Below are 13,829 nucleotides of genomic sequence, written 5' to 3'. Positions count from 1 at the left end.
AGTAATGACAGCATTACATATATGGTTGTAAATAAACACACAAATCCATGTCACATCTACGGGGCGCGGTGCAAATTTAATAGAACTTTAATATTAGTTTTTTTTTTTAATATAAGAAGTCGAAATTGAATAAAATACTGTATAAAACACGTGACTTAAACTGGTTTATTCACTCGAACAAATATGAATGAATAAAAAATGGTTTAATTCACTTGCTGTATAAATAACTATAAACTTGACATAACATTATAAAAAATTGAAATTTGGCAAAAAATGAAGTTCCTAAAATGATGATCTTTCTCTTGGAAACATAAATGAGCTGTTTAAGTTAGGTTAGGTTAGTTGACTTGCTTTAATGATCGTCCGAATTAACGTGTTTGACAAGTACTGTCAAAAATAATGACATTTTATAAAACGGCCCATTAACTCAAAGCCTATAACTAAAGTAAAAATAGTTTTTATTGAATTATTTTGTCATTTATCAAGCAAATCATAAGTTATTATACATCACTAAAATTAGAATAAAACGTACTATTTGGTGGGCTAAAAATCCAGTATGGCGCCCATAAGAAAAAATAAAGTTGATGATTACTGACAAAAAACGAGACGTCGTGTGGCAAATTTGAATCCATCATCGAATAGCTAGGAAAAAGTGGAAATGAAAAGATGATTTTAGTTTTGGGGTATCTCTTCAAATAAGGTTTGAAATAAGTACTCGGAAAATCGAATTTGGTTGAGCTTTAAATTGCGCAACTTTGCCCCAATTTAAACTTTCTCGTATCTCTTATGGTTTCTGAGATCCCAATGGTGAGGGTCGAATTTGAATTACCCTGTATACAAGGTGTTACAAATTCGATGCATTAGCATTGCCATCTCAGAAATTATTGTTGATAGAGCTTTAGTTAAATGGAGGCAAAGTTGCGCATTTTATTGCTAAATAATTTGGTAAAAAAAAATACATTTTTTTATTACATCCGGGGTAAATTCCAAAATAATCATAGGTTATATCCCGAGGCGTTCAGGTTTTATCGGGTAAACTGTTCATAGGTAGTTTTTTTGCAAAATTTAGTCGCAACCAATTACCTAAATGAAAAATTTCGCAAAAAACTACCTATGCACATTTTACGTGATAAAACGTGAACGCCGAAGGGTAGAGTTAAGATTATTTCCCGAAATCCCACATTTTAGTTTATTAACAAGAAAACACCTTAGTTAGAACACAAATACTAAACTAAACGTGATGAAATTAGTGGTAATATTGAACCCACCCTAGCAGACGACATAAATTCGTTCAGCCATGTATATTTTTGTTTACATTTCAGATTGACAATCATACGTCAAAATATTTTAATTTATGTAATTATTTAATGGAAACTATGTTATAGTGATTTATTAATTGTTAATATTGAAGAAAATAGCTTTAATTTTATGTGTCTAAATCCCGTTTTGTTTAATATCAAATGTTCTTCAAAAAACGTATTCGAAAAAGGTAGGAGGTTTTATCTTTAATAAAGAGGTAAAAAACAAATAGAAATTTGACTTTTTCGGTTTGTGTCGGATATCTCCGGATGTAATGAAAAATGTTTGATTTTATTTAGATATTCAGCTGAAATCGGTTAAAACACATTGACGTTTTTTATATTCTTGTCGTAATATTATTTTATTTGTTTCAGATATTCTCCCGGTGAAGCGAGATGCATAAAAAGTCGTACAGGGGAATGCTGGAATTCTTATTTATTTTACTAATAAACTAAAGATTGGGGCGCGGGGTTTTGGGTAGTTTTATTTGCTATTTCGATTTGCTGTTATGTCATATGCAGCATTTTTATTTAATGTCCGACTAAATGGTAATGTATTAGAAAAATTGTCATTCCTTTAAATGTCAACCTACGCATGGCGAACTGAGTAACTGTGCAGAAGTTGACATTGGAATGGAACCAGACCAGCAATCAGTCATTAATATCTATCAAACGTACAATTTATTTTCCAACTGATTAACATATCCTACTGCAAAATGAACTATTTGTGCCTGCCCATCTCCGATTACTATCGAAAAATCAACTCTTTATCACGTGTGTTTTCTAAGAAGGAGCCAGAATGTTTATTAACAGAACTTCAAAAAAAACGCGTTTTTTAATGTTTACACAAACTTAGAACGTGTTTGAAACACTCTTTGAGAAAAAAATATAAAATCAATCTTTTTCACATGACTTGAGGCATTATCCGATATTGGTAAGGACTTTAAAACTCAAATTTTTACACTCAAAAGTTTACACATTTTTTTTTAATTTTGTACCTTCCTTGCGATTAATCTCTTGAGTAAAACTTATTTTCTTTGCTACTACGCCTTTTTCTAAAATTTCAGTTTGATGTTTATGAGATATCAAATATTTTACGATGAATTTTTTGAAATCTGTGATCGAGATGGTTTCTTGTTCATTTTCTTTGTACAATATATATGCATTCGCCATAGATGTGGTCAAAAGTAACTTACACCCTACCTACTGAGTATCTGAATCGATTAATCGCATAGCTAAAGGAATGCTAGTCTACAGGGTGTCCCATTTTCGACACTTTGGTATGGTATCTCACCTATTTTTAAAGATACGGGGTAGCGGATTTCGCGACAGTGTGTTACTTTTTTGTGAAATTTAACATGGCGTCAGCAGAATTGTAGAGCAACCGTATCAGAAACAATGACCTGTTTATCCGTTGCTCGACAACCGCTTATACAGTGCAGGCTAAAAGTTTAAATTTTCTCATTTTTGTTTGAGTTTTACGACGATAGGGCTCAAGTTAGAGATCTGAAAAAAATACAGAAAACTAGCCCGTGATAGGTACTACAACTTTAATTAATACGATTTTTCAATCGAATCAACCGTACAGGCGCAACAAAATCATACCGTTTTTCCATGTTAATCTCTTATGTCCAGGGTGCTCTTGGACACCTGGTATATGTTTATACACGGTGGTGCAAAAAGATGGAAACTTTTGAAGAAAGAAAAAAAAAGGAAAGAGTTATTGAAACATTTATTTAGGGTAAACGACAACATTGGAAATTAAAGAAAAAATCAATTCTTGAAGATTACATCGCAAAGATGATGTTCGTTTTGCCGGATGCATTCAGCAAGTCGATTTTGAACATTGTGCATGACCTGGTGCTAAGTGTCAGGCGTTATTGCTTCGATCTCCTCTGTAATTCTTGTTTTGAGTGCGAGTAGGGTTTTGGGATGTGTATTGTAAACCCTTACTCTCCGGCGTCTAGCCGGAGACCAACATTTTTCAAGCCTAGCCAATAAAAATGATTTTAGGCGTAAACTGTCATTACTGTCGTAAAACTCGTAAACAGCTGAGCTGATTGAAGTGAAGTTCGAACTGTAATAATACGACTTGTCGTCGCAATAATACGACTTGTCGTATTATTACGATTTTCTAACATAATTTACTAAACCTAACAACTTTTGTAATTCCTGTTTACAAGTGGGAGGTTTTAGGTCACTAATGGCTTTAATCTTATCATTATCAATTTTTACACCTTCACTATTAAAAACATGACCTAGATAACTTCTTGTTGCCTAAACTGAAGTTTTTCCTCATTAAATTTAACCCCTTTTTCCCTTGCTCTCTGTAACACTTTCATTAGAGTTTTATCATGTTCTTCTATGGTCTCACAAGCAATTAACAAATCATCAAAGTATATTATGACATTTTGTATATCACCGAAAATTTCTCATTCATTTTCTGAAAATATTCTGGTGCAAGGTTCAAACCAAATGGCAGCCTGAGGAACTTGTAACAGCCAAATGGCGTAGCAAATGTTGTTAGATCACTAGATTTCTCATTAAGTTTAATCTGGTAAAACCCGTCTTTGAAATCCATAACAGTATAATACATTTTTCCTGCTAGTTTAGATCTAATATCATCTATACTAGGTATTTCATAAAATTCTCTTTTAATACACTTGTTCAGTTCTTGTGGATCAAGGCATAATCGTAATGACTTATTAGGTTTTTCAATAATAACCAGATTGTTAACCCACTCATTTGCCCTATTTACTTTAGCTATTATTTTTTGCATTTCAAGTTTATCTAATTTTTCTTTAAGTCTATCCCTTATAGCTAAAGGCACCCGCCTAGCTGGCTTAGCAATAGGAATACTATTCTTTTTTGAATCTCAAGTATTTCAGAAAACAACCCTACACCCTTAAATATGTCTCGATTCTCACTTATAAATTTTTCCTTGTTAAACTCTCGGTTAAACTTAGTTTCATCTACCTCTAAACTTTCAGACCTTTTAATATAACCTAAAGTATAACAAGCAGGCAACCCAATTATAGGTTTAACATTTAAATCAACAATAAGAAATTCTAAAAGTATCAAATTTTTATCTAACCTTGAGCACTGCAGTTGCACTTTTCCACAGGGTTTCAACCTGGCACCACCATATGCCTCCAACACTACACTGGTTTGCTCCAACTTAGGACCCTTTATGTTTGCACCTCTGCCTGCATGTAACTTCTGCCAGAGCCATTTAGGAATAATATTTACTATAAGTTAATGGTTCTATTATGCACCTTAATATTTTCAGTCTACATTTTTGCACCACTGCCTTTAATTTCCCCTATCTCCCTCAGGGAATGCACAAACAAATATTCTTCACTGTCACAACTATCTTCACTGCTCTTTTTAGTGATTTCTCTAACTTTTTTAACTACTCCTTGACTTTCATTAAAGCAAACATTACTAAAGTGATTGGGTTTTCCACATTTAAAGCATTTCTTTCCAAAAGCTGGACATTTTCCATAACCATGAAGACCATTGCACTTCTGGCACCGAGATTTTGACAGCTTCTCCTGCTTTGCTTCAACCCTTCTGGTCCTTCTTAACTGAAGTTCATCCACTGATTGATTCATCGCATCTGTGCTTCTTACTGCAGACAGCTGCTTCTTTGTTACCTCTGAGGTTCGACAAATTTCAATTGCTCTATCCAATTTCAGGTTTTGTATGTTTAGCAGTTTCTCTTGAACGCTCACATCATTTATTCCCAGAACAATACGATCTATTAGTATACTGTCCTCTTGTGAATCATATTCACAGCTTTGGATTAGTTTTTTGACATCACTTAAAAAATGGTCAAAGGGCTCATCTTTGCTTTGATTTCTGCTATTGAAAATAAACCTTTCATAGGTTTTATTCCTTCTAGGTGCACAGTACTTTTTAAATTCTGCCACTACACTATCATAGCTACCATTATTTGGTACTTTTAATATATTATATATCTCAATCCCTACAGGGCCTATTAAGTTTAACAATAAAGCATTTTACTTTATCAGGCTTGGTGTCTTTTTCTGTAGCTATTAAGTAAGTCTCAAAGGCTTGGAAAAATTTATTGAAATTCCCATTCAAGTTTCCATCACCAACCATTGGATCAGGTAATCTGCCTTCCATTTTCTAAAGTTCAGTATTCCAGCTTCTGACACTTTTCACACGTTGTGCGATAATAGGTTCAACTTCTCGACTGCGCCATGTAATAATACGACTTGTATCTCAGTGAGTGGCTTTATTACAAACTCACTGATACCTTTTTATATAACATGAACTCCTAAACTAAACTTACTTATTCTATGATAACAACATGTCAACAACCTCAACAACCTAAAGGCCGTCTGACACGATAGTAATTTTTGACAATAAATGGTAAATAAATTACTAAACAAAATATGTTTGAGAAATTACCCAAATTACCCATTATCCAAAGTGCTTCGTACCTCAATATGCTCTAACAAAAACATCATGCTTTGGTAATACCATATACTAGGCACGTAAACCTAAAGCAACATAAACTTATGTGTTAAGTTATATGATATAAACCTACTAAAATATTACTGCTACCTCCTCTTCTCCAGCACCACTAGTTTGACTATTCATGCACTTCCTGTGTTCAGTCATAAAATTACCTCTTAAGCCACTAAGCTTCTGTTTGATTTCACTTATGGTGACGAGCGGTTTAAGCTGCTTTAAACATTTGGCGATAGATTCGAAAGCTGCGGCTCTGGCATGTTTATTCCTATAGCTTAATGATTTAACAGCGTATAAGCAAGGGTGTTTTTGATATTCGTCGATTAATAACTCGCACTGATCTCTGGACCAAGACATTTTTCGTAACTCACTATTGGTTCCAATTATTATAAAAAAAGAAATTAACTAGATTTGGCGGCACTTTCCAAGTTTTCAAAAAACGCACATAACCAAAATCAACAAAATATGAAGTTAAAAATACAGGCGTCACGAAACTTGACAAAATGCATTTGTCATAAATATTGAAATGACAAACAAAAATGCAGTGCGCATGTAATAAAAATTATCAATTTTTAGAACAAATTCTATAAAATTTGTCAATGAATTTTTTTAACGCTAAATTTGATACTAAATCTTGTATGACACGACGACTATTTTTTCGTCACAAATTTGTCCACAATTTTATTACAAAAATTACTATCGTGTCAGACGGCCTTAACCCCATTCTTCTACCTCTTTCTAGTTATGTCTGTACTAGAGCTGAGCTAGCATCAACCATTACTACACGAACAATAATTGAAACTTGAAAGCCATTTGAAACTATGAAAGTAAAAAATAAAAGAAAGAAAATTCAGGATTCAGGGACGTTCTTCTTTCTTCTGTTTTTGATTTAAATTGTGCAAAGGCGTTTTAGTTTTCCTGTTATTGATTTTACACTATGATTTTCTCTCACTGGGCTAATTAATGATGCTGATGCTGCTATAGGTTCAGCTATGTGGTGAAATGTAATAACAGAATAGATGACCAAAACCAAATAATTTTTAATACTCTTTTTTGTAAGGTTTTGAACATTAAACATAATTTGGATACTTCAAATTCATTTAAAATTAGGGGTTTGGTTTTTTGAAAATAAGCTGCTACACATCGATATTTATTTTTGTCTGCGGTTTTTTTTTTATGGGAAATGTATGTATACGGGCGGGCCAAAAATAAGTTACTACCATCAATTTCATTTTTTCAAATGGAATTACCTATTTTTAATTTCATATTTGAATTGTGCATCAAATTCTAAGTAGGAATAAAATAAACTAAAAAATAATATTTTTTTATTAAAATTAACTTATTTTTGGGCCGCTAATTCTATACATGCATTTACGATAAAAAACTGCATACAAAAATAAAAATCGACATGTACGTAAATTTTAATAAAAAAATATACATTTTTATTAAGAAAAAAATTAAATTATTTTTTTATTTAATTTTTTTCCTACTTAGAATTTGATGCACAATTCAAAAATAAAATTAAAAATAGGTAAATCCATTTGAAAAAATGAAGTTGATGGTAGTAACTTATTTTTGGGCCGCCCTGTATACATGCATTTACCACAAAAAAAACCGCAGACAAAAATAAATATTGACGTTTAGAAGCATATTTCCAAAAAACCAAACCCTTAATTTTAAATGAATTTGTTCCAACCTGCGCGTCCTCTCTGCGTAATGATGACATAACCGTGCTATAGGATACTGTTCTTTGTTTTCAGGGATACTATAAAGTTTTAAAATAAAATTTAGTTTTCACTTTTGCCAGCTTTTTATTTTGTGAAAAGTAGGGTTTATAGATAATGCGGTATTGAACTTCAAAGAACATTTCTATCTTAATTTTTCAGGAACTATGTCAAAATGCCTTTTGTGATTTTCTTCAGATAAAAAAATGTTTTAGGAATTTTTCACTTGAGAATTTTGAAAAATGTATAAAAAAATTCTCTACTTTAAATTCAAATTGTCATTATTAAATAGTTTACGAAAAACTAAGATAGGAATGTGCAAGCCATTTTCCTCAAGTTCAATGCATTAAGTTTTATGAATTTCAAAATTTTAAAAATTTGTTACTATAGGTATCCAAAAATGCAACCAAATAGTGTTTCCATTTAAAAATTACAACTATCATGTCACAATTTAATCTTAATTTAATGAAATATACAATTTTGTTAACATAAGGTCAATTTTATACTAAGATAATAAAACTAATTCTATTTTAGATTATTACCTACTTGGCTGTTATTACTCAAAATCATTCAAGGTGATTCTCATTTTGACGGCCATTATTGGCTTAATTACTTCTTTGAGGTAATATATGTAGGGTTTACTTTTTTGTGATGTGGAAAAGGATCACTCGTTATCTTTAAGTTTCACTACTTTATAAGGACCTAAAAACTTTGTATGGACTTTGAGCCCACCACCAAACTGAGTCCTCTTAATAGCGACTAGGTCTCCTTCTTTATAACCGCTTGGTTTAATCCGTCGTAAATTATATCCCTTTCGATTTCGAGTTCTTCTTGAACCTTCAATAGATGTTCTTTACTATGTTTTCCAAACTTCTCTCTATCTTCACAAAATTCTTTTTTGATTTCTTCTTCTATAAGTTGATTAATCAAAATGTCCTCTTTTCGTTTCATCTTCACTCCTATTAGCACTTTAAAAGGCGTCAAATCAATACTGCGTTGATAAGTAGAATTTAAAGCTCTCTGGACTCGATCAAGGTATTTATACCATTTTGTTGGATCTTCAACACTAAGCTTGGTAAGTACGGGTATAACAGTTCGATGAACGCGTTCAATTTGTCCATTTCCTCGCGGAACTCCTGTGGTGATTGTTACATGCTTAATGCCTTCCCCTTGGCAATAGTCTTGAAATTAATTTGCAGTAAATGCTGTTCCCTTGTCAGACACAATCCTACAGGGATTACCAAACGTCTTTTGCTGTCTTACAAAGCATTCAATGGTTTCTCTTGCAGTAGTGCTTTTAGTCGGATACAGCCACGTAAACTTAGAATAGTCATATCAATTATCGCCAAAATGTGTGATTGGTTGAGATTTAAATTGCGCAACTTTGCCCCAATTTAAACTTTCTCGTATCTCTTATGGTTTCTGGGATCCTAATGGTGAGGGTCGAATTTGAATTACCCTTTATATTTGATCATCATCAGCATACAAATGATATTTATAGAAAGAAAGGGTATTTGTAAAATTAAAAGTATAAATGCTGTACAAAAGAGGTCCCAAGATGATCCCCTGCGGCACTCTACTCAAAACTGTGTAAGTTTTCAGAGACCTTATCACTTATTTGAACTGTTTGATGTCTATCAACAAGGAAAGATGCGAGAAGAGACAATGCTCTTTCTCCAAACCCTATAAACTTTAAAATTGCAATCATAGTTTTATGATCTATCATGTCGAATGCTCTAGTATAATCGAGCAATATGAGAACAATAGCTAAATTTTTATCCTGAGCATCAACAATGTCGTCCACTATATCAGATAACGCGGTAGTACACGAGTAACTTTTACGAAAATCAGATTGCTTAGGGGGTATTACACCACAAGTTGTCACAAACTCAGCTATTTGGTAATACATCGCTTTTTCAAGAATTTTTGAAAATACTGGTAGTATTGATATCGACCTCAAGTCACTCATTTCTGTTGGATTATTTTTCTTTGGCAGAGGAATAACCTTAGCGTGTTTCCAATTTTTTGGAAAGTACGTTTTCTTTAAACAAGAATTTATACTGTGTGTTAAGAAGGGTAATATTGTGGGACAACAGAAGTTTATAAGGGTGATTGATATTCAAGTCATCTGTTCCAACCGATTTTGATTTGAGTGAAAACAAAACTCAAAGTCGATCTCCACAATACTTTATTTCGACCTTCAAAGGGTAAGGCCTGCTCTACTAGTTTCGGACATATAAATGGCCATCTTCAGGTGCTACAAGAATAACTTACTCTACTTATGTGTAACAGATGTTTAAGAAACGAGAAAACCTACCTCAACTCGACAATCAATGCGCCGGCTGTCTTTTTAGAAATGGAGAGACAGTGAGACCCATGTTATAAAGATTTTGTGAATTTAAAGTTGTTTAAAGGGGGGAATAAAGCTATAAAATTTAACACATGCAGTATGAATAAAAAAGGTTTAAAATTGAATAATTACCTGATTATGGAGAAAAAAACCTGACACTACATATTTAATCACAAAACTAAAACCTTAAATTAGACCCATTTTTAAGGGCTGGGTTAGACCCTATGGGGAGAGAAAAGATAACTTTAGATTTAATTCACCATCCACGGCAGAGGCGATCAAACAGGAAACAAAATGGAGATGCTAAATTTTTTTGAAAAAACCGCAATGATAAGCCGTTTCAGAAGGGATTACAATAAAATCAATGACCTAAGTGACGACAGGTAGATAGTTCTGCAACACACAAATCAATCAAAGGTTAACAATAAAAAGGTTAAAGCCGCAACCATTCATACAACAAGATATAAAGTTAAAATTAGACAAACAATGCACCAAACTAGCAAACAGGTGGCAAGTGGACAACGCAATGAGCAAGATGAGGGTAGCTAAGGGCTCAAATAAGGTGGTAAACCCCAGAAAAAGTGCGAACACCGGCCAACACGCTGTTGAGAGAGGGGATGGTGGAAGAGGGGGTGCTGGGTTATTAACCTACCGAAGTACGATATCACGGAACACACTGCTTCGTTTTTCTTTTGCAAAATTAAAGCTTTGGTTTTGTAATATAGCAACTAGCCTAATAATCTGTTAAAATAATTAACGCCGTGTACACGGTGATTATTTATAATGTCCCCCCCTCTCAACTTTTTTATTTTTCACATTAGAAAAAAATGATGAATAGAAAAGTTGTACGAGATGATGCCAGCTATTTGTAGAATATATTGTTATTTATACAGGACGTTTCAGGAATGCGTGACAAGTCAAAGTTATATTTTCAATTTTCTAGAATTATCCCACACAACATTTAGATATACTTGGTATATTCTTAGAACTTCACTTTTAAGAATAAGTACATTCTTAGAAAATGCGTTATTTTCATTGCGCACCAGAAAAGAAGATTCTAAGAATATGTTACCAAGCGCCCGAATCGCCTTCTACGAATGTTCTAAGTAAGTGCGTGGGTATATTTGACGAACAAAGTCAGTATTTACTTAGAAACATCTTTCTAAGTATCTTCTAAAGTTCTACTGGCAATATACGGACGAACGTATTTAGTAAATACTTGGTAATTTCTTATTAGTATATTTGTAGCAGGGCTTAAAAATTAGCTTTTTTTCTGCACTTTTTAAGATAGAAGTGGAGTGAGGTTACACTCACTTAAATATTCATCATTATGTGAACAAGGAACTATTTGAACTGCTGGTTACAGTTTAATAATTTACGCATAAGCCAAAAGGGTAAGTACAGAAAATATGAGTATCAAACCTTATTATTAATATTATAATATATAATTCATTATAATATATATTATAATACTTATGTACTTATATACTCTATTGCGTATTTGCTTTGGTATGGTTGGTAATTCTCTCCTTGGCCTTTCCTAACCAGTACCTGATAACAGCAACAATGTCAGACTCTGTTGTTTCTAGATACGGAGACTTCATGGCTTCTAAAATAAAAAATATATTTTGAGTTGAAGGTAAGTAGTGTATTATAGAGGGTTTACATTTACCTAGAAGAGCTTTTCCTATTCTTAAGTTTTTAAATGGCTGCTTGGCTTTGGCTCCATCCCAAGAGTAATGTAATGCCACCTCATCTGTCAAAATCTTATAAAGGCACTTTCTTGTATGCTGTGCGCAAGAATGTCCGCCTACCCTTTTTATTTCTGATACCTAAATAATTATAATTATTGCTTTATAAAGCACATTGAAATGTTTTATCTACTTAAGTACCTATAGAGAAATTTTAGTGTTTAGTGTTACATCACCACTGCCAAAATTACTTTTCCCATATAACAGCCATTTCCATAACAATGCCTGTTCTGACGTAAAGGTGGATTCATAGTTCTATTTTCGTAAGACATAATTACATGAAACGTTAAACATAAAAATAAGAGTTCCAATTCATAACACAAACTTCTTAAAACTCCTACCAAACTCAATACTCAAAAATTTGAACGCACATTTGGGCTCCGCTCGTTTTGACGCTTCATAGAGCGAGCAGAGCGAATATGACGCCACGATGACGTCATTTAACAGTTGGTACAATTTTCGTTTTGCCAAATTGCGTGATCGGACGTCATATTTGTCCTGCTCGCTCCATGGAGCTTCAATTCAAATATGGCTTAGAATTATTTTCCTGTTTTTTGACATGACGTTATTCATAAAAACGCAAGAAAATTAGCATAAGAAATGAAAATGGTTCATTCCTTGTGTTTTACGAAATTGTGTTTATGTTTACGTTTCAAACTCTGAATGGGAACACTGAAAATCCATGTTGTAATTTTACGTTTTTATATTTTACGTTATGTTTTACGGAAACAGAACTATGAATCCACCTTAACACTCGACACTCAATAATTTCACTTTACATACTTCACGCTACCCAACTTTCCCAGTACTTACCAAAATTTTATAATTGTCATCATGGCTCAATGGCTTCTTCAAAATTTTCCAAATCCTCACCATTTTTGAGAGGAATTTTTGTGTACAGATTCTGCACATTGTCTACCAGCTTTAAATTTGTGGCATTAATGTTGACACGCTGGACATTTATCAGTGTGTTTACTTTCTCTCCAAAAGAATCTAATTTCAAATTTATAACAGATAACTCATCAATAACTGCTTTTTTAAAATCTAAAATTAAATAAAAATTATTAGAAAGTTAAATGAAGTAAAAAAGTACTTACAATGTTTGACTATTTAGCATAAAACACTTTTAGGATAAGTACATCACCAAATAAAAGAAAACAAGCATACATTCAACGTTTCTCCGTAATTAAATCAATACCTGCATATTCAGTTACTTCATGTTGAACATTAAACTTATAAGTATATGCCTACTTGTTTTCTTTAAGTTTGACCATACAGTTGTGTCTGTTTATTACCTTCATCACTCATGACTCCTCCCACTTGTTGTGTGGTCAATCTACTATTAGTATGGCTGACGACATCTTTTTGAAATATACCTGACACCAAAATACCTATAAGATTAAGCTAGACATTAATACTTTATGATACTACCATTGTACTCATCACTGTGATTATTTTGCATATGAAAATTATTTCCTTCACTTGGCAGTGACGGTTCCTCGTCTGTTTCATCATTTTGATGTCTTAAATGTCTACTTGTCGAAACGCCTAAAAATGTATACAAATTCAGTAAGTGTGTCACATTTCCACCATAACATCAATACAAATAATGTACTTACTTCCTGAAGGTCTTGCAGTTGGCTTACTCTTATTGACAACCAGGTTTAATTCTGAAATGAGCTCCAGTTATATAACTTATTTACCAAGTTAGTTTAAAACATTTTAGAAATTTATGCATAAAAAACTAGAAGTGTACCGGTTAAGTACTGGAACCAGCGCCACAGTTGACATTGAAGCGATGTTTCGTATTGTAAAATATGTGCTTTACATAGTTATCAATGGTCCAAAAATTTTATTAAAAAACACAAATAGCTCTGAGAAAGTTTTTGCATTTTTCAAATTAAAATTTAACATATAACAAAGACTTTTTCGACTATAGTAGTTTATAAATAATAAAAAAAGATTTATTTAAGTGTCCATTAAGAATGGCCATTCTGAGACTACTAAAAATGAGCAACTAATGACATATTTTATTATTTTGAGTCAACAATATAGGTACATACTTGGTACGAGGTTATACTAGACTTTTTCAAAACTGGATACACATTGTCATCTGATGAGTTACTAGCAATAGAAGAGCTTGATTCTTCTGCATACTTTCGATTTTTAATTTGAAGTCTGTGACCCCGACCCAAATAGTTATGCC

At 32.7% G+C, this 13,829-nt stretch overlaps 2 protein-coding genes across 2 annotated transcripts; both read right to left on the bottom strand.

Moving 5' to 3' along the window:
- Window positions 1-5,740: 5,740 nt before the first annotated feature.
- Window positions 5,741-6,155, bottom strand: LOC145736222 (uncharacterized). The gene is made up of 2 exons (XM_081990525.1): window positions 5,892-6,155; window positions 5,741-5,827 (listed from the first exon to the last, which is right to left on the bottom strand). The coding sequence occupies exons 1-2, from the start codon at window positions 6,153-6,155 to the stop codon at window positions 5,741-5,743; spliced, it is 351 nt and encodes a 116-aa protein (XP_081846651.1).
- A 5,158-nt stretch (window positions 6,156-11,313) lies between these two features.
- On the bottom strand, window positions 11,314-13,389 carry LOC145736608 (uncharacterized). Its single transcript, XM_081991039.1, has 3 exons — window positions 12,437-13,389; window positions 11,545-11,704; window positions 11,314-11,481 (listed from the first exon to the last, which is right to left on the bottom strand). The coding sequence occupies exons 1-3, from the start codon at window positions 12,533-12,535 to the stop codon at window positions 11,363-11,365; spliced, it is 378 nt and encodes a 125-aa protein (XP_081847165.1). The 5' UTR covers window positions 12,536-13,389; the 3' UTR covers window positions 11,314-11,362.
- Between the last annotated feature and the right edge of the window lie 440 nt (window positions 13,390-13,829).

The sequence above is a fragment of the Ips typographus genome, linkage group LG12, assembly GCF_016097725.1.
Source record: "Ips typographus isolate SLU linkage group LG12, UJ_Ityp_2.0, whole genome shotgun sequence".
NCBI classification, from domain to species: Eukaryota; Metazoa; Arthropoda; class Insecta; order Coleoptera; family Curculionidae; genus Ips; species Ips typographus.
This window is presented reverse-complemented; position numbering and strand designations above follow the sequence as displayed.

Excerpts from the sequence above, each read along its gene's own strand:
- LOC145736608 (XM_081991039.1), bottom strand. The coding sequence starts at position 12,535 with ATGTGCAGAATCTGTACACAAAAATTCCTCTCAAAAATGGTGAGGATT. Across the intron at positions 11,705-12,436 it reads ATGACAATTATAAAATTTTG|GTATCAGAAATAAAAAGGGT; the intron begins GTAAGTACTGGG and ends ATAATTATTTAG. Across the intron at positions 11,482-11,544 it reads AATAGGAAAAGCTCTTCTAG|AAGCCATGAAGTCTCCGTAT; the intron begins GTAAATGTAAAC and ends TTTTTATTTTAG.
- LOC145736222 (XM_081990525.1), bottom strand. The coding sequence starts at position 6,155 with ATGTCTTGGTCCAGAGATCAGTGCGAGTTATTAATCGACGAATATCAA. Across the intron at positions 5,828-5,891 it reads GTGGTGCTGGAGAAGAGGAG|GTTTACGTGCCTAGTATATG; the intron begins GTAGCAGTAATA and ends ATGTTGCTTTAG.